This window comes from Panthera uncia (genome assembly GCF_023721935.1).
Source record: "Panthera uncia isolate 11264 chromosome A1 unlocalized genomic scaffold, Puncia_PCG_1.0 HiC_scaffold_16, whole genome shotgun sequence".
Taxonomy (NCBI): domain Eukaryota; kingdom Metazoa; phylum Chordata; class Mammalia; order Carnivora; family Felidae; genus Panthera; species Panthera uncia.
In genome coordinates, this window is record NW_026057576.1 from 75,927,907 (window position 1) to 75,947,466 (window position 19,560).

Genomic DNA, 19,560 nt, shown 5'->3' on the forward strand with positions numbered 1-19,560 from the left:
TTTTTGTTGGAGTGTCTGTCACTTTTTTTATATTAGAAACGGAAAAAAAACTGGCAGTGGAGGGGGTAAGAAACGTTTAGCGTAGGATATATTTATACCTTCTCACACCACCAGACTCTAAGTGCCCTGGAGGCCAGGACTGCATAGCACCTACTCACGAATCCTCAGTATCCACTACACTGTTTCTTATTTCCATGATCTTTAATGTTTCAGACAAACCTGGTGAAACTTCTTCTGATGCATCAGGCGAATCCAAACCTTCTGAACTGCAATGAAGAGAAGGCCTCAGGTAGGTGATCAGCATCCTGGGACCACCCGCAGTTACCGTCTCCTTCCTTTCCTACCAGAGTTGTTCATCCACCATCACCAGAGTCAGCTTCTCCTGGCAAGTTCTGTGCACACGCTCGGGTCCAAGCACTGTTCACAAACTCCTGTGCCCCCCCCCCCCCCCCCCACACCTTTACAAGAAGACATTCCAGAGGGGCTCCGTGTATAGGGTGCCCTTGGACTTGGGTGCAATCTGCTTTTGAGCTTTAATTTCCTAGGCAGTGATTCCTTCAATGTCAATTACTTTAAAATATTTTGCTGTTATTTAACTAGTTTCTTATTGTTTCAAATATGCACTTGTTCACTAGAGTAATATTTGAAAAATGCTTATTTATTTATTTTGAGAGAGAGAGAGAGAGAGACAGCAGGGGAGAGGCAGTGAGAGAGGGAGACAGAAATTCCTAAGCAGGCTCCCTGTGGTCAGTGCAGAGTCTGACGTGGGGCTCAAACTCACGATCTGTGATATCATGACCTGAGCAAAGATCAAAAGTCCCGGACGCTTAACCAACTGTGCCACCCAGGTGTCCCCTTGCTAGAGTAATTTAAAACAATAATAATATTTTCTTCTGCACAGATAGGTATACTGTAGAAATCAAGACGGACTTTCTCAAGCTAATTTAAAACTTTGAAAATCTTAATGTTACTATTTTTAATAAGTATCTTTGTGAATATTTCTAGAATTCTTTTTACTACTGTTATTGCATATGTACATACACTAATTTAAAAAATAGATGCTTATTCATTTTCTAGCTTTTAAAATTTGACAAATATACTAATCAGTTATTTGTTTATTAAAAATAAAAATCTAGGGGGGGCGCCTGGGTGGCTCAGTCGGTTAGGCGGCTGACTTCGGCTCAGGTCACGATCTTGGGGTCCGTGAGTTCGAGCCCCGCGTCGGGGCTCTGTGCTGACCGCTCAGAGCCTGGAGCCCGTTTCAGATTCTGTGTCTCCCTCTCTCTCTGACCCTCCCCCGTTCATGCTCTGTCTCTCTCTGTCTCAAAAATAAACATTTAAAAAAATTAAAAAAATAAAATAAAAAATAAAAATCTAGGAAAAGTATAGCATAAGTAATAAAATGATATAAAATTTTGAAGGTAGTAATTGATCTAAATAACTTAATTCAGTTTCTTCTTATTGCTATACTTTAACAATCTAAAAGCACTTTATGCCTGAGATTTGTCAGTGGATATACTTACAGGTGTATGATTACATGACTAACTGCCAGCTTATGACAAAATGAGAGTTTTCCTCTATTTCTTATTTTTTTGGAGTTAAATGTTGTTTAAGTGTATCCATCTTTTTTTAATGTTTATTTTTTTATTTTTTGAGAGATAGAGAGCATAAGCTGGAGAGTGACAGAGAGAGAGGGAGAGAAAGAATCCCAAGCAGGCTCCCCATCATTAGTGTGGAGACCAAGGTGGGGCTCGATCCCAGGAACTGTGAGATCATGACCTGAGCCAAAATCCAGAGTCAGATGCTTAACCAACTGAGCCACCCAGACGCCCCTAGTCCATCTTATCTGCTCAAATAAACTGAAGATTTAACGAACAAAACTCTAAGATTGCTTTATAGTTTCTAACTTTAGAATCAGGCTAATATTAATGATAGTGTAGTAATCTTACCATTAACTACAAAAGCATGTGTTTTGTTTTGTTTTGTTTTTTAAAAAGGGAGCACCTGGGTGGCTCAGTCGGTTAAGCATCTGACTTCGACTCAGGTCATGAGGATGCAGTTCATGAGTTCAAGCCCCACGTCGAGCTCTGTGCTGACAGCGTGGAGCCTGGAGCCTGCTTTGGATTCTATGTCTCCCTCTATCTCTGCCCCTCCTCCCTTGTGCTCTCTCTCTCTCTCTCTCTCTCTCTCTGTCAAAACTAAACATAAAAAAAATCAAAATGGTAAAGAGTAAATAGAAATTCATAGTTTTTTTCCCTATTCTTTAAAATACGTATTGTGAAATATGTCACATCCTCTGTTTACTGTAGTTCCAACAGATCACATTTTTCAAGTTTATATCCCTGGCTTCTTTCCCAGAGAAGAGAATATATGATTGACCCTTGAGTATCTAGACTCCCATCTGTCACACTTCTACCTTTTAGGTCTAGTGTCAACTAGACCTAAATGTGCCCAAATAGACACCCAAGGCAACCCACAGCCCTAGAGCCCAGGGCATGACTAAATGTCTGGTCTGGCCTCAACTCTGGCTACCTCAGGATATGATGGCTGTCTGGGTCATGCTGAGTCTACCATCAATAGAATCCATTTTCCATACTTTATTGGTCATGAGTGACACAGTGATGGGCCGATAAAAGACTCTCAGTAATCTTTGTTGATTGAATGAAAATACTTCTTTCTTGGGGCACCTGGGTGGCTCAGTCAGTTGAGCATCCAACTCTTGATGTCAGCTCAGGTCATGATCCCAGGAAGTTCAGTCATGAGGATTGAAAAAGAGGAGTTGCACCCATTAGATTCCTAATTGTTATGAATGCAAACTTTTCTTCAGGATTGACTGACTTCCGGTTTTGATTGTTAGTAAGTGCGAATTTGATTAAGGCACATCGATATGCCCACCTAAAGATATTCAGATGTTACTGTCAACCTGTAACTTATAATATAATTATATTTCAGATTGAAAAACACAGATCACAGAGAAAGGCTAGACTTACTGTTCTCATAACACGACTATTGTCCATCTACCCATTTAGTAGGATGTTTGTAGAACGCCTACGACAAGTTTTATACTAACCCAGTCTTCGGGAAGGTATAACTATTTTCATCTTTTTCATTCATCAAGCTGAAGGAAGAGTTGCAGAGAATAAAATGACATTAAGTTCCTTCAAGCTTAGCTTCTCCGTGATTTTACATCTTATGCATCACCACTTGGTGACTATTGTTTTTATATTTTTCATTTCATTTGTAATTAAATACGTCACTGATATAAAACAAGATAGCCTTTTAAAATGGCATGGGGCGCCTGGGTGGCTCAGTCGGTTAAGTGTCCAACTCTTAGTTTCAGCTCAGGTCATGATCTCACAGTTTTGTGAGTTCAAGCCCCATGTTGGGCTCTGCTCTGACAGTGCAGAGCCTGCTTGGGCTTTTCTCTCTCTCTCTCTCTCTCTCTCTCTCTCTCTCTCTCTCTGCCCCTCCCCTGCTCATGCTGTCTCTGTCTCTCTCAAAATAAATAAACAAACTTTAAAGTTTTAAAAATAAATAAATAAATAAATAAATAAATAAATAAAATGGCAATACTGCAATTTTATTCCTACCATAAACTTTTAATGTTTTTCATTTTGCTCTATGTGTTGATAAATTTTAGCATTTTAAGCACATCAGAATTATTCCAAGTGAATCGTTTTCTGTGATCTTGACTCCTACTTCTTCTGTGTCTTGTATTGTTTTTTGTAGATATTGCTGCCTCTGAGTTTATTGAGGAAATGCTGCTGAAAGCTGAAATCGCCTGGGAAGAAAGGGTTAAAGAACGTTTATCTGTTCCTGCCTTGGCCTCTGAGGAGCCATATGAGGAGATTCTCCACGACCTTCCAGCACTTTCCAGCAAGCTGTAAGTGCCTTTAGTGTAGAATGCTGATGTCCTAGCCCTTGCTCGCTGAAGATTGATTATTTTGTTTGCCATCCCTGTTAACCACCATTTTACAGTCCCTGTCAAGAGGACTTTTAATGAAAAGAATTAGAAAATTGAAGCTATCTGTCAACATACCACAAAATACTGTTGACAGTCGTGAGTTTAGCATAATTTTTGGAAAACTGGCTGATTCTCTTAAACATTATTATTTTAGTTAGTGTTTCAATTTGTCACCATGGGACCAAAGGTAAGATTTTAAACACACTCCACATTTTTAGCTGAACTGATTTGTAAGATTTCCTGTGACTGTTAAAATGACTGAATTCCTAAAGTAGGAAATAGAGATGTTCACTTTTTCTCTCTAAAGTACAAAGCTTAATGATTTCTTGTTGTCTAAAATATCTCCTAAATACTGATACATACTATAGCAAGGATGGACCTCAAAAATGTTATGTGAAGTGAGTGAAGCCAGGCACAAAAAACTGTGTATTGTATAATCTCATTTAGATAAGACATCCAGGATTGGCTAATCCATAGAAGCAGAAAGTGTATTAGTGGATTACAGGAGTGGGGACCGGGTAAAGGGGAATGACTCTTAATGGATATGGAGTTTCCTTTTGGGGATAGTGGAAAATGTTCTAGAAGCAGATGTGATGGTTACACAAATTTATGAATAGGCTAAAAAAAAGTGCTGAATTGTACACTTTAAAAGTGTGGATTTTGTGCTATGTGAATCATATCTCAACAAAAGAAGAAACTACGTAAGGAAAAAATATTTCGCTTTGAAAAACAAAATCTGGTATATACAAGCAGCGGGACCTTGGGAAAGTTCTTTCTATGAAATTGTTTCTTTTCTGGCAATAGCGAATCTGTCTCCTACTGGAATATTTGAGGGTGCCCTGAATAAATAACACAGTTTGGGTTCAGACAGACTGAAAAGTAATCCAGCTGTAATGATGGAGACCAAATTACACCTGATCACTGATAGGGGATGCTTTGGAGGGGATAACTGAAATCTTAAGCAGGCTCCATACTCAGCGTGGAGCATGGCGTGGGGCTCAATTTCACAACCCGGGGATCATGACCTGAGCCGAAATCAAGAGTCAGGCGCTCAACCGACTGAGCCACCTGTGCACCCCTAAATGGATCCCATTATTGGGCAGCTTTACCGACCACGTCCAAGGCACCTGTGAACTAGATCAGATCTCCCAAATGAGGAGCTTCCAGACAAAGCTTATAACAGGATGGGACAAGCAGGCTCGCTCTACGAATAAAGAGAAGGGAGCTAAGGAGATGCTCTTCCCAGATTCATCCATCAGAGATGATGGATGCCCAGACTTAGCATGACTTGATCTCCTTTCCCGGGGAATAGAGGAGATGCTTCCAATTGCCTCCTCACAAGGGGGGGGCTGTGCTGAATAAGAAAGCTCAGAGGGAAACATGCATTTCAGCACAGATGCCATCACAGCCATTCAATAATACTTTTAATTTCAAGTTACTCTTGATAATTCAAGAGGCTACAGTTGTGTGCGAATGCATACGTTTACTTAATTCTCCACTTAATGCTGGCACATATTCATCATTGGATTGGACTTTTTAACTGTGTTAGAAAAGAGCTTGTTTTTATATCAGACGCTCTGCTAAGAATTTCATGGATTCTCTTCTTCCATCTTCAAAGAGCAATTAAGCGTCTCTTATTTTCCCAAGATCACAGAGCTGGGATAGGACACATCAGGATTTACAGCCCAGCATTCCTACCCTAGATCTTCCGCACCCTGTTTTCACAGGTGGAAGAAAAATACCATGACATGGATGTGGGAGAAAAAAGGACAAAAAAAGTCATAGAACTAGAAGTTAGAGTCCAGTTAGGAACGGTTAAGAGGATAAATATCAAGTGACCCCAAATGAACAGGTGGAATGGTTTGACATCATGTTTACATGATTATACCACTGATAGCCCTGGAATGAGAGGAGTAATACAAACATTTGCTATGGAAGAATTTTTCTTTTCATATGGTGAGAGTAAAATCCATACCCAACAGATTCTGTTTTACTATTAGAATCATGTATGGGCTTTCCAGTTAAAGAGTTGTTAAACTGTAAGCAGATCCCAAGTTTGCATTAAAACCAAATTCTTTCATAATAAGTTATTTGGGATAAATATCAACTTATCCATGCATCTATAGCTTTGTTTATGTCTTCTCCCTTTAAAAAAATAAAAGAACTGATAACAGCCAATTTGCCCCCAAAGATACTTCTATATATTTTTTTATATTGTTGATTTAGCAACACGTTTTGAACAGATTATTAAGCGGCCTATTTATTCTACCCAATTCAATATAATTGTTTTGATTACATTGTTTCTTACTGACTTGGAGCTTGGAAACTTTGCAATAAGTTTATATTGAATTTTGACCTATGTTTTCACTGCAATCCACTGTTCTTTTTGTTCAGAGAGAGAATTGAAAATTAAATCAAAGAACAAATCAATCATAGTTTTACTTTTTTTTTAATCTGAAAAAAATCGCAAATAGACTTGACTAGTTTAAGGGTAATAATTAAGTACATTTTTAAATTGTCTTTTATAATTTATGATTGTGATACATGTTATCTGTTTTTCATTGTCTTTGTAGTGTTATTAATAAATACGAACCAGCAGCAAATAGATGAGATAGTATACCAACTAGGTACAGTTATATTTTAGTGCAGAAATTTTACTTTCTTTTTTTTCTTAATTTTTAAATGGTTACTTATTTTTGAGAGAGAAAGACAGAGCACGAGCAGGGAGAGGCAGAGAGAGAGGGAGACACAGAATCCGAAGAAGGCTCCAGGCTCCGAGCTGTCAGCACAGAGGCTGATGTGGGGCTGGAACTCACAGACCATGAGGTCATGACCTCAGCCGAAGTCAGACACTTAACCGACTGAGCCACCCAGGCACCCTGAAACTTTACTTTCTATAACTGCTCTTCTGAGCTATGCTTTTGTATGAGCAGGACAAATATGGACACTCAAATTTCTTCCATAAATAAATTCACAAACATTGTATAGGTCAAAACTTTTTCTAAAGTGGTAAATGTGTGCATTGTTGAGGGAAAAAAAGCATTTGTTGCTTTGAGTGTATTTTATAGCACAATGGTGATTGATTGGGACAAGAAACTTACTGAAATGTGTAGGATATTTTTAACACACTGCTCTTGTGATAGAGAACATATAGGAAAAGGATCAGAGCATTGGTGTGAGTCACAGAAAATATAAGTGTAATTCTTTTGCAGATCTCTTATGTGTCATTTACAAAGCAGCATTTGTTCACATACCAGTTGTTGGAGTGTCCGTGGTTTAGCCCTGGTGTCCGGGAGGGTTTGATCTTGTGTGTCTCTCTCCTGCCTCAGCATTGCTGAGTTTTCTGCAAACGCTTTCTAGCTGTTCCCTCCATTAAAATAAACAAACGCCATTGTTCTGTGACAATCCAAGTTTCCCTCATTTAAACCAAGCTCATCCTCGAGTGGTTTGATAACCTGAATTTTAAATGTGAAGCCTGATCTTCAGGTATTTCCAAAGTCCCTCAGCTTTAGGGAGGTGAAGAAGGAATTAGAACAAAATGAAAATCCAGGAAGAAGGGGAAAGAGCAAAGGGGGGCCTCGTGGTCAGTTTTCCTCTGCTCCAGGCAAGAACAAGCATTCGAATGAATGAAGCTCACTGCTCCTTTCATTTCCTTATTTTGCCCCAGAAAAGGTAGTGCGTATTCATTGGTATGAGAAGCGTACAATTAGAAAAAAAAACTACAACAGCCTTCTTCTCTCCTCCGTGTAATCTGTTGTTTTTCTTCAGAAAGTCTCTTCACCCACCTTTTATCAGCAGCCCTCATTCTGAGAACTTACGACGCATTACCTCCTCTGAATTATCATGGCCCATCTTTTGGTTTTAAATCCCGCTTCCTGTTCCTTTGCGTTCTACAGTTGACTGGCTCCTTTTACATTTTCCTAGGATATGTTTTGCTTAAAATTTTAAGAAAGCGAGCGGTTTAATCTGCTACCTCAGCACATAAGTCAAATTCCCTTTCCAAATGTCAGATCTTGTTGACCGTCTCATGAGGATTTGTGTGCTCACCCATGGATAGGATAAGAATGACACTTCTGCTGTGGTTCACTGTTAGCTGGACCCCTAATGGTGGTGAAACATTTAATCAATAGGAAATTCCTATACTGTTGAACTGTTCCACATTCGACGTTTCTAAGATATCTCCTATTTAAGTGAACATGATGAAGTGTATATTTGTTGCCCGACTTTCAAGTGCATGTCTCAAAATGAGCGTGTTAGATTGAACTCAGAAGCCTTCCCAGCTACGATGTTCCTTATCTGTTTAACTTGCAGGCTTCCTCTCTGCCTGAAATTCTCAACCACTGTTATCATACTCGACTGCTATTCCCCCTCTGTTCTTTCTTGACTTCTGACTGGGTGCCTCCTCCCTGTGTTGTCTTTCCTGTCCTGAGATGGATCCCAGGGTCTCATGTCCAGTTATGGCCACTAATGGAACAGCCGTGGCCAGAACGCACCCTTTGGTGTTTGAACATGGAAGTGCTCTCCTGGGGTATTTAAAAACAATTTTAGTGCTTATTTATTTTTGAGAAAGAGAGAGGCAGACAGAGCGTGAACAGGGGAGGGGCAGAGAGAGAGGGAGACACAGATCTGAAGCAGCTCCAGGCTCCAAGCAGTCAGTACAGAGCCTGATGCTGGGCTCAGACTCACGAATCGTGAGATCATGACCTGAGCTGAAGTCAGACGCTCAACCGACTGAGCCGCCCAGACGCCCCTCTCCTAGGGTCTTTAATCACTGAAAAGTTTGATACGTGCCAATGTTTGCTTCTAATATGCTATTTCACGGGGTCCTTGAGTTCGAATTCGCAACAATTCTGCATAGTACCTAGTGGGCGGAGTGGTTCGCCAACCAGTTGTGGGTTTTCACCAAGCAGTAACAACAGTGACAACAGCTGACAGTTCATGTGCAGCCGCCGGACATCAGGACTTGTGCAGAGTGGTTTGTATGGGTCACTGCATTTGATCCTCAGAAGAGCACAAGTACTGTCCCTCATTTGTTGTTGTTAAGTTTTATTTATTTGGTTTTATTTTTTTTAGAAGCTTATGTGTTTTGAGAGAGAGAGAGAGAGAGAGAAGGAGGGGCAGAGAGAAAGAGAGAGAATCCCAAGCAGGCTTTGCAGTCAGCACAGAGCCCAACATGGGGCTCGATCTCACTGCCGTAGGATGATGTCCTGAGCCGAATCCAAGAGTCAGACACTTAATCGGCTGAGCCACACAGGCGCCCCTTTTGTTGTTAATTTTTAAATTTGAGTACCGATGACACACAATGGCACATTAGTCTCGGGCGGACAGCGTAGTGATTCGGCATCACTGTGTGCTGTCCTCACCGCAAGAGTAGCTCCCGTGCATCACCCTACAACACCATTGCAATATCATTGGCTGCCTTCCCTGTGCTGTCTTGTATTCCCATGACGTTTTTTTTATCTTGATTGCTAAATGTCTTTAGTTTGAATGTACTGACACACACAACACAAATGCTTCCTCCTGTATCCCCACGTTATAAATCCCAGTCTGACGCTCAGAACTTAAGGGAGGTGACCCGTGTCATACACAGGTACTCAGTCTTCTACTGGTTCAGGGAGGAGATCATTTTTATTGGCAATTCTAAAACCTCTGATTTGGCTTGAAAGAGGAAATTGCTGATGTGAATTTGGCTGTTGTGGTCAGTCTGCTTTGGCTGTGGGCCACTGCCAGTTTAGCAGAAGCGTTTCGTGTGACCGCTTAAAAGATAGTCTGCGACTGGGGAGACCTTTCTCGTCCGCAGAAACCATAAGCGTGAAGGCCCCTTGCGATACCTGATCTGCTTTCAAGATAAAGCTACCGGTGAAATGGAACAACATGGGGCCATTACCTCTGTCTACCGTGTTATCTATCACACCCTTGGTCTTGCTTGGTCTGAGCGTCTACACTGACTCCCGGAGGCAGCCTGTGAGGCCCTGCGCTGTGTGGCCATTATGGACAGAGACCCCAGAGCCATACATCCTGGTTCCTGTGCTGGCTCGGCACCTGCTGGCTCTGTGACTCAGGCAGTTTGGTCAAAGTCTTTGCCACCTTTCTCCTCAAGTGTAAAATGTGGGTGTTGTTTAGTTAAGACTTTGTCCAGGCCTTTCTCCCTGCTTCTTGGGAGGAGAGATGCTAGGAGCTTGAAATTCCCAAGTCATGGGACTGACTGTCTCCGATGTCTAAGATCCCGGGGGTCACACTTGAATTTATGCCGCCAGGGCGCCTCAGGGCGGGGGGCTGGTCACACCGGAATATCCAGCGATGGGAGTAAGTGACTGAGCACTGAGTCAGCCTGGGCTCCTGGACGGGAGGAGGCCTGGACTCTGAGTCCGGTGATGGAGTCCATCAAGCTTACGTAACAAAACCTCAGGGAGGACCCGGTGGAGCTTGCTGATTGGGGAGCACCTCTGTAGGCTTGGCGGGTGATATGCCCTGATTCCACAGGGAGGGCCCTCCGGACTGCACCCAGGGAGAGTGTCTGTGTGCACTGCGGGTCCTGACCTGTGCCCTCCGCAGTAAAGCCTTAGTAGTAAATATGGTGCATCCCTGAGCGCTGTGAGTTGTTCTAGTGAGTCATCAAACCCCAGGGAGTTGTACATTGGTAGGCACTTGGTCAGAAGTGTGGGTGGGCATGGAGACCCCCAAACTCGTGGCCGTGTCTGACGTAAGGGCAGCAGCCTTGCTGGAAACAGTGCCCTTCATTTGTGGGGTCTGTGCTGTGGACAGTCAGTGTCAGAACTGCACTGCAGGAGGCCACCCAGTGATGTCAAGAGACAGATGTCTCTTGAACGTGCTCTTGATAACTCAGTGACAATCTTTCTGAAACACTTAGAGCGCAGCGTCTCTGGCTCACTGTGATTCGACATACATGCTTGAGAAACGATGAAAGGAAAACCAGATGTTTTTCCATCCGTCTGTGAATTGTCAGCATAATCATCTAAAGAAGAAAGGCCTTGTAGCTATACGCGGAGACAATAGAATTCAGCTTGCCGTTTGGTGCTGTTGAACTGAATATGAACCATTTAGAGAAAGACTTGTTTTCTAAGAAGCTGGAAAGAAACATCCAATCTCAGAGACCAGCTTTGGGCGGGTGCGTCCTCTGATTAGGTTGCTTCGGGGCTGGGTCTGCAGGGTTTCTGAGTCATGTAGCACTTGGGATGGAGAAAAGATGTGACAGGGAGAAGTCTGGAAAGAGGCAGACCTGAGCAGGGCCAAGGACGAAAAAAGCACAAGGGGCTGGGGGTGCGCGGGCCCCAGGGTGCATCAGCCAAGTGGCCGTTGATGAGAAGAAATACCCTGTGGTGATTTTTCAAAGGGCAGAGTATGGGTTGTGCAATGTGTCTTTGACCTCAATAAAACCTGAGACCCACGACGGTCTTAGAGTAGATGTTACAGAAAGCCTTGAAGAGGCCACATTTTCTGAGAGAGGCCCATCATGCATTCATTCAAAAGCAGGCCAACTGTGGCCACACAAGATTTCTTCTACAGCCTTTCTTGCTCAGTGGACAATAAATACGATTTGCATATCAAAGCAGTTTCAATAATCATTGAGCCTGACTGGGAACAGGCTCAAGAAGATTGCCTTGAGTATCTCCCTGGGCTCATGGTTGCGGTCTTGTCATGCAGTGTATTAGAAAAATTATGTTGCAAATGAAGGACATAGCCTTCGACCCATGTCTCAACACCACACATGGGGCTTTCTTTGCAGAAATGTCTCCGAGTAATTCAGGATAAGCAATACTGAAAAGTGCATTTTTACTCTTCGACCCTTAGACACACCTGTGCTACAGCCATTAATGGCCTTGCCCCGATGGGGGAACACCACATCTCTGGTTTCTCCTGTGGGGCGGTTGTTGTTGTACATTTACTACTGACCCTGAATGACCTGAACATTTTCAAAATCAGCGCAATTTCCGTGACCATTTTGCAGTAAAATAAGTTCACCTGAGATAAAATCAGACCACACTCCCAGCCCTGGATTCTTCAGAGTCTTTGGAAGCTTTGCATCACACAGTCTTGACAAAGCTGTCGGTCAGTTCCACGTGAACTTACAGGTAGGAATGGCTTCCATGGTCTAGTGGGGGATGGAGAGAAATGTCACACAATCCAGGGACACGATGAAACATGGAGAATTATTTAATCTGATTTCCAAGTTTAAACCATTTACACTATCCCTCAAACATGGTTGGATAACTAGTCAGTCTTCTACAGTTGGTTGCAAACCACACTGTCGTGAGTCTCTGGTTTTATTGAGGTCTAGAAGACACATTGCCTAACTCATGAAGGTAGAGGGACGGGATCAGCATTTCCCTTTCTAGTCAGTTCTTTCCCCTACACCTGAAACTGCCCCAGAGATGGGGCTCACTACCTTTCAGAGCATTTATTCCATAAGCTACCACACACACACACACCTCATTCTCTTCTCTTTTTATATTATACGCCGTGTGTATACTCTCACTCACTCGGCACACCCATGCTGGTGGCTTAAGTTTTACCACATTCTATCAAATGTACTTGCTAAAAATGACGGACGGGGGCGCCTGGGTGGCGCAGTCGGTTAAGCGTCCGACTTCAGCCAGGTCACGATCTCGCGGTCCGTGAGTTCGAGCCCCGCGTCAGGCTCTGGGCTGATGGCTCGGAGCCTGGAGCCTGTTTCCGATTCTGTGTCTCCCTCTCTCTGCCCCTCCCCCGTTCATGCTCTGTCTCTCTCTGTCCCAAAAATAAATAAAAACGTTAAAAAAAAAAATGACGGAGAAATGCAGATTATTAAGTGTTTCCTTGATTCAAGTGAACGATAGTCATGTTGTTTCGTATAAATATCATTCATTAAATACCTACTCAGAAACATAAACACATGCTAGACAGTGTAACAGTATAACATGGCCTATCCAGAAATTCCCTTCATGTATTCCCAGAGTGGACGCATTCGACTCACTTTATTTTAGAGTCTGAAAATTTCTTTGCAGGTATCGGTTGAGAACTACAAGGTGAATATCAAATATCTTAACAACAGCGTCATTTCCCGTTTAACCATGAGACACATTGACATTTTTGTTTCCTAAACACAAGGAATATTTTATCAAAGTGGTTTTTCTTTCATTGTAGTTTTTTAATGACACAAACTAAAGTTATTTGGAGGGGGATGGTGTTGGGCAAAGATAGCAGTTAATTCAAAGCTGTCCAGGAACTGTTTCCTTCAAAATTAACCTTTAGATAATTATTTTGTAGATGCAGAAAAACCCAAATTCCCTGTGGTAAGTCATTTATGTAGCTATGTTGTTAGGATTAAAATTGAGATCTATTCAGTACATCACCACCACAATAACCGAGTCACATATGCCATTTCCTTTTTTTTTTTAATGTTTATTTATTTTTGAGAGTGGGGGTAGGGGCAGAGAGAGAGAGGGAGGCACAGAATCCAAAGCAGGCTCCAGGCTCCGAGCTGTCAGCACAGAGCCCGATGTGGGGCTCGAACTCATGAACGCATGACCTGAGCTGGAGTAGGATGCTTAACCGACTGAGCCACCCAGGCACCCCATATATGCCATTTCTTTACATTTATTTTGATGAGATTTTTTTTGTTGGCCTACTATGTCTCCATTTGGCAATTTTGTTTGTTTTCTATAGTTTTCTAAAATTGCTGGTGTCAGAATGGGCAATGATTGTTGCTTTTGTTAGTTTTGTTTTATTACCTTCCTGTTTCCATTTTCAGAAACAAAATCCCAGTTGCTACAGGCACATTTGCTCTGCATGAAATGCCTTTTATGTTTCTAGAAATAAGTAAGTCTTGACTAAATCCAATAGAGTTCAGAAATTGATTGTCTGCCGGAATAGTGTCATGTGGTTTTTTCCACGGTCAGGTTAAAGTGATCTCTCGCCCTTTTAATCTAAACTTCGCTTGGATAGTAGCTGTTTCATTTTCTTTACGTTTGTGGAATCTGCCTTACTTAAGCCTTCTTTTACTATTTTCCTTCCTATTTTTTCTGGTTTTCACTGATAGACTTCTATTCCTGACACCTTTTTTATAAAATTAAAATTTTCTCACGGAGGAAAAATTGGAAAGTCCAGGAAAGCATATAGAAGCATGAAAAAAATTCACTCATTAATGTCAAAAGAAAAATTGATACCAGAGAAGTTAAAGATGAAAGGAAGAACTTATTCAAGACTCTTGCACTAGAGGGAAGGAGACTGAACTTGACTCTTGATACAAAAGGTCAGAGAGCTTTTAAGCGCTGGGATGAGTGTGTGGAAAAGCCTGGAAAAGCAGGAAGGCTGGTCCTTGTGAGGAGGCCATCCACAGTTCACTGGTTAGTGCTTAAGGAAGTGAGGCTCCTACCCTCCCACAGAGACCAGGAGATTGGGGCTCCTTCCCTCAACGAGCCTCATGGTTACATTTCTAGAGAATAGCTCCCAGGTCCTGGGGGAGGATGTTGCCAGTTGTAGAATATTTACAGCTCAGAGGGACAAAGGGCGAATTTACAGTGGAACGTTCTCTAAGGTAAGAGCTCTAAGAAAAGGGAGGGAGGCAGTCTAGAGCTGGAGAGAAGCTGTTCTGAAGGTGAGCTGAGAGAGGAGACTGTGAAGTCCATCTGCATCAGTAGTCCACCTTTGAGAGAGAGAGAGAGAGAGAGAACCCCAAGCAGGCCCCATGCCCAGTGTGGAGCCCCACATGGAGCTCGATCTCACCACAGTGAGATCTTGTCAGACACTTAATTGACTGAGCCACCCAGGCACCCCCCACAAAGGATTTTTTAATGAAACTCCTTTTTAATGAAACTCCTTTTTAATGAAACTCCTATTAATTTGGTCCATTCCTTCTTATCCTTTAAGTGTTTCTTTTTCTTTATTGAATTCTTGTTCTGTCTATATAATTACATCTTATTTTTCTAAAAATCAATCTCATATCATAAATATTTTGGATTGATAAAAATTTAATGTGTATTGAAACAAACCGCAGTGAGTACTTAAACATTATTATTCCTTTTTCTAGAAAAAGAGCATTTTCATACATTTTCACAGTGTACAAATGGATAATCAGTGAAAATTTAAATATATAGAAGTGAACTTAGATGAATGCTGTAGGTAATCAAATGATTATGGATGAAATATCCTTCATTTTACAAGTGGAATGGAAACTTAAAGAAGAGTTGTTCCATGGGCATTCAAAAAATTACCATATGCCGGCAGCCAAGGTACATGCTTTACATTTATTTAATGTTTATTTATTTATTTTGAGAGAGACAGAGAGAGCAAGCATGCAATCAAAGGAAGAGCAGAGAGAGTAGAGAGAAAATCCTAAGCAGGCTCTGAGTTTTCTGCTCAGAGGCCAACACGGGGCTGGAACCCACAAACCGTGAGATCATGACCTGAGCTGAAATCAAGAGTCAGACCCTTAACCCACAGAGCCACCCACGTGCCTCATGCTTTGCAGTTTCTTATAGAAAATATGCATATGACAAATATGTTACCATGTGATCCAACTGTATTATTTAGAATCATTGTTTTTCTTATATGAATAAGAGTATTTTTAACTAGTTACTTACAATTATTGTTAGTAGTAGACCTATGATATTAAGTTATTGAGTGTGGAAGTGATTTTTAAAGACGTAGGTGAAAACGCGTCGGAGGAGGGAGCACGTGTTAGCATCACAGAACTGTAGGGCTTAGCATACACTTAGATACTGCCTCGTCTAATTCCTGCATTTGCAAAGGCGCAGCTGTGGCCCAGAGATTGTGAAGGCTTAGAAGGTCAGGTGATTGCCAACGTGAGGCAGAAACCGACTTAGAAAGAGGTCACTGTATTCCTGGATCAATCTTCTTTCTGAGTATACCTCTCAGTTGGAAATATGATAGAACCCGCTAGTAACACTGTGATTAGATTTGAGATAGGAAAGGGGTTGTTTGGCTGTTTTAGTAAACTCACTGTTTCTCCCTTTCAGAAATCCTTTGCGGGGCGCTTGGGTGGCTCAGTCGGTTCAGTGGCTGACTTTGGCTCAGGTCTTGATCTCACGGTTCCTGAGTTTGAGCCCCGTGCTGGGCTCTGCACTGACAGTCTGGAGCCTGCCTGGGATTCTCTCTCTCTGTGCCCAAAATAAATAAATACATTTTACAACAGGAACATAGAAATCCTTTCTAACTGGTGATTTTCTGTGGTTTCTACCTGACTAGTCAAACCACTGCTTTATTCATCACTTTATACTCAGAACACTTGGCACAGTATAGGCAAAACCTCTCTTTAGTTTTTTTTTTCTTTTCTCTTTTTCTTTTAAAACTTCCTGACAAAGCAGAAAGAGATGGCTGATATACAAGGCCAGATAAGTAAGGACATATTTTGGTAAGTGTGAGGGTGGATTGTGGATGTGGCCCGTGTGACTGGTGGCTAAGAACACAAGCTCTGGACCTCAGGTCCCAGCTGTAGTCCTGCCTCACTGTGTGTCCACAGCCAGTCCGTCTCTCTGTCCCCCAGTGTACTCATCTATAAAATAGGTGGAATAGTAGATGTGTCTTTATAATGTTGTTGTTCCATAAAGAGTTAGTATGGATGGAGTACTTAGAATGGAGATGACCATGCCTTAAATCCCATGTAATTATTAAAATGTTTTGTGGGTGGTCCACTCAGATTAAAGAAAATATAGGGAAGCTGCAATGGTCTTCAAATACCTGAAGGGTTCTCATGTCAGAGAAGCATGGGACACACCTCAGAAGCTCAGGGAGGATGAATAGCAGTTAGGGCAGCGGGCAGTGTTGCCCAGTTGTTCACGGAAGAAATAGGGCCCCTTTGCAGTTGTGGATACCTTACCACTTGATGGTATTCAAGCAGATCTGGATATGAAATTTTTATAAGCATTAAAATCATCCCCATCATATAGTGAATTAAAAAAAAAATGTTTAACGTTTATTCATTTTTGAGAGACAGAGTGCAAGCAGGGGAGGGGCAAAGAGAGAGGGAGACACAGAATCCAAAGCAGGCTCCAGACTCTGAGCTGTCAGCACAGAGGCCAACACGGGGCTTGAACCCACGAACTAGGAGATTATGATCTGAGCCGAAGTCAGATGCTTAACCGACTGGGCCACCCAGGCACCCCAAGAATTTTTAAAATTAATAACTGTACTCTTGGAAAGAATAGTCTGCCATGGGCTTTGAGCACTTGGTGTGCAGGCCATCAAGTAGCTCAAGGAGACCACAGAACTCACTTGAGGGGAGTGGCACTGGCTTACCAGCTACTTGGTGCAGTGTTCGCTGCTCACTCAAAAAGTATTTGACTCTTGGCCGGGACTCTGTCCTACAACACAACACACTGTGGGTGCAGGTGTCCGTGGAGGTCCACCTGTGTGGGCCCATCGTGGGACATGGTGCAAACACGAAACTCTGTGTGTGCCATCTGTGAGTAACAACATCCTCCATCTCAGATCTGGGAATCTCTTGTCTCCCACGCTTCTCCATGAAATAGTGCCAAGCTGACCTGTTAGTTTGTAAGCAGAGCAAACTTCACAGCGCTGGGCACATGCAACTAACAATAGCTAATTTCACTGCCTGCTTATTCCTGTAGTCATTGTGCTAAGCCCTTTGTATGCATTATGTTGGAAATCCAACACCGGTCTTTTTTTGCAGATTGGTTTTAGAGAATGTGTATATAGCTTGCCCAGGATGGCAGAGTGAGCATCAAACGTTGTGCTTTTATGACACAGACACAGTACACTTGTCACTGTTCTGCACCAGGCTGCCTCGTTAGTGTGCTCCCCTGTCGCCTCACCTACTTAAATATGTCTTCACTGAGTAAACCATCATCATCCAGAGCTCAAGGGATGCATAACCGACCTCACATTTCTGTAAAAGTGTTCCTCGGGCCTTTCTCTAAGGCCTGGCATTAATGCAGCCCATTTACTGTTGTTGTTTTTCCACACTTTGCTAGACTCTGTTGTACGTTTGGAAGATAGGGCACAGAGACAGGCTGTAAAACAATGAGACGTTGTGGTTACTAAAAGAAGCCCTTCAGGATGCTTTCCTCCACCCCTAGCACTGTTAATCTACAAAATCATTTGCATTTCTCTATACAGCAAGAGGATATTGAAATAAAAAATTCACTTGTAATGGCGCGAAAACATGCAATACAACAGAATAAATCTAACAGATATTTGGAAGGTTTTAATACCAAAAGTTACAAGAATACTGAGGAAAAGTAATGATCAGAATAAATAAAGATACTGTGCTTATGGGTGACAGAATTCAACACCGTTAATATGTAAACCCTCCCCCAAATTGATTTACCGGTTGAGCACAATGCTAATCAAAGTCCCAATGGGCGTGTTTATAAACATTGACAAATAGATTGTAAAGTCTATATGAAAATGTTAATGATCTTGAATAGCCAAAACAAAAGAGCAAAGTTGGATGAACCTAGTACTTGATTTTTGAGTCTTACTGTGAAGGTGTATTAAAGCAAGACAATGCAGGGGCGCCTGGGTGGCTCAGTCGGTTGAGCGTCCGACTTCAGCTCAGGTCACGATCTCACGGTTTGTGAGTTCGAGCCCCGCGTCAGGCTCTGGGCTGATGGCTCAGAGCCTGGAGCCTGCTTCCGATTCTGTGTCTCCCTCTCTCTCTCTGCCCCTCCCCCATTCATGCTTTGTCTCTCTCTGTCTCAAAAGTAAATAAACATTAAAAAAAAGTTTTTAATAAAGCAAGACAATGCAATATTGGTGTGAGACTAGACTGTTATATCAGTGGAACATACTGGAGTACCCCCAGATAGACCCACACATATATGGTCAACTGAATCTTAACAAAGGTATCCAGATAATTGGCTGAAACACTTGGACAGCCAGCCATTGGAAAAAAAATAATGAAACTTGACGCGTGTACAACACCATATACAAAACCCACTCACGATGGATTATAGACTCAAATGTAAAGCACAAAACTATAACGTTTCTGGAATATAACCTGGGAGAAAACCTTTTTGATCTTGGGTTAAGAAAAGAATTCTTAGATAAGACACAAGAAACCCAAGTCATAAGAGGGAAAAAAAAAAAAAAAGGAACAACATATTTTGAAACACACTATAAAGAAAATGAAAAGATAAGACCCAGACTGGGAGAAAATACTTGCCATGTATGCATCTGATAAAGGACTGGGAACCAGAATATATAAAGCCAGTACTCAGGCAACAAATATTTGAACACCCACTTTACCAGAGAAGAGCTTTTTATATTGAATAAGCACATTAAGATACAGATTGAAACCACAGCGAGAAATCACTAACATACCTACTAGAGTGGATTTTAAAAAGAGAGAGAAGTGGGGCGCCTGGGTGGCTCAGTCGGTTAGGCGTCCAACTTTGGCTCAGGTCACGATCTCACAGTTTGTGGGTTCGAGCCCCGCGGAGGGCTCTGTGCTGACAGCTCAGAGCCTGGAGCCTGCTTCGGATTCTGTGTCTCCCTGTCTCTCTGCTCCTCCCCAAATCATGCTGTCTCTCTCTGTCTCTCAAAAATAAAACATTATAAAAAGTTTTTAATTAAAAAAAATAAAAAGAGAGAGAAGCATTGGCAAGACCGTGAGG

General features: G+C 42.1%; 1 protein-coding gene across 1 annotated transcript in view; it reads left to right on the top strand.

Moving 5' to 3' along the window:
• Positions 1–19,560, top strand: part of MYO16 (myosin XVI) — a 458,605-nt gene that overhangs the window by 116,890 nt on the left and 322,155 nt on the right. The window contains exons 7-8 of the mRNA XM_049647209.1: positions 214–289; positions 3,730–3,883. Coding sequence (XP_049503166.1) covers positions 214–289; positions 3,730–3,883 — 230 coding nt within the window. The remainder of the gene's footprint in view (positions 1–213; positions 290–3,729; positions 3,884–19,560) is intronic.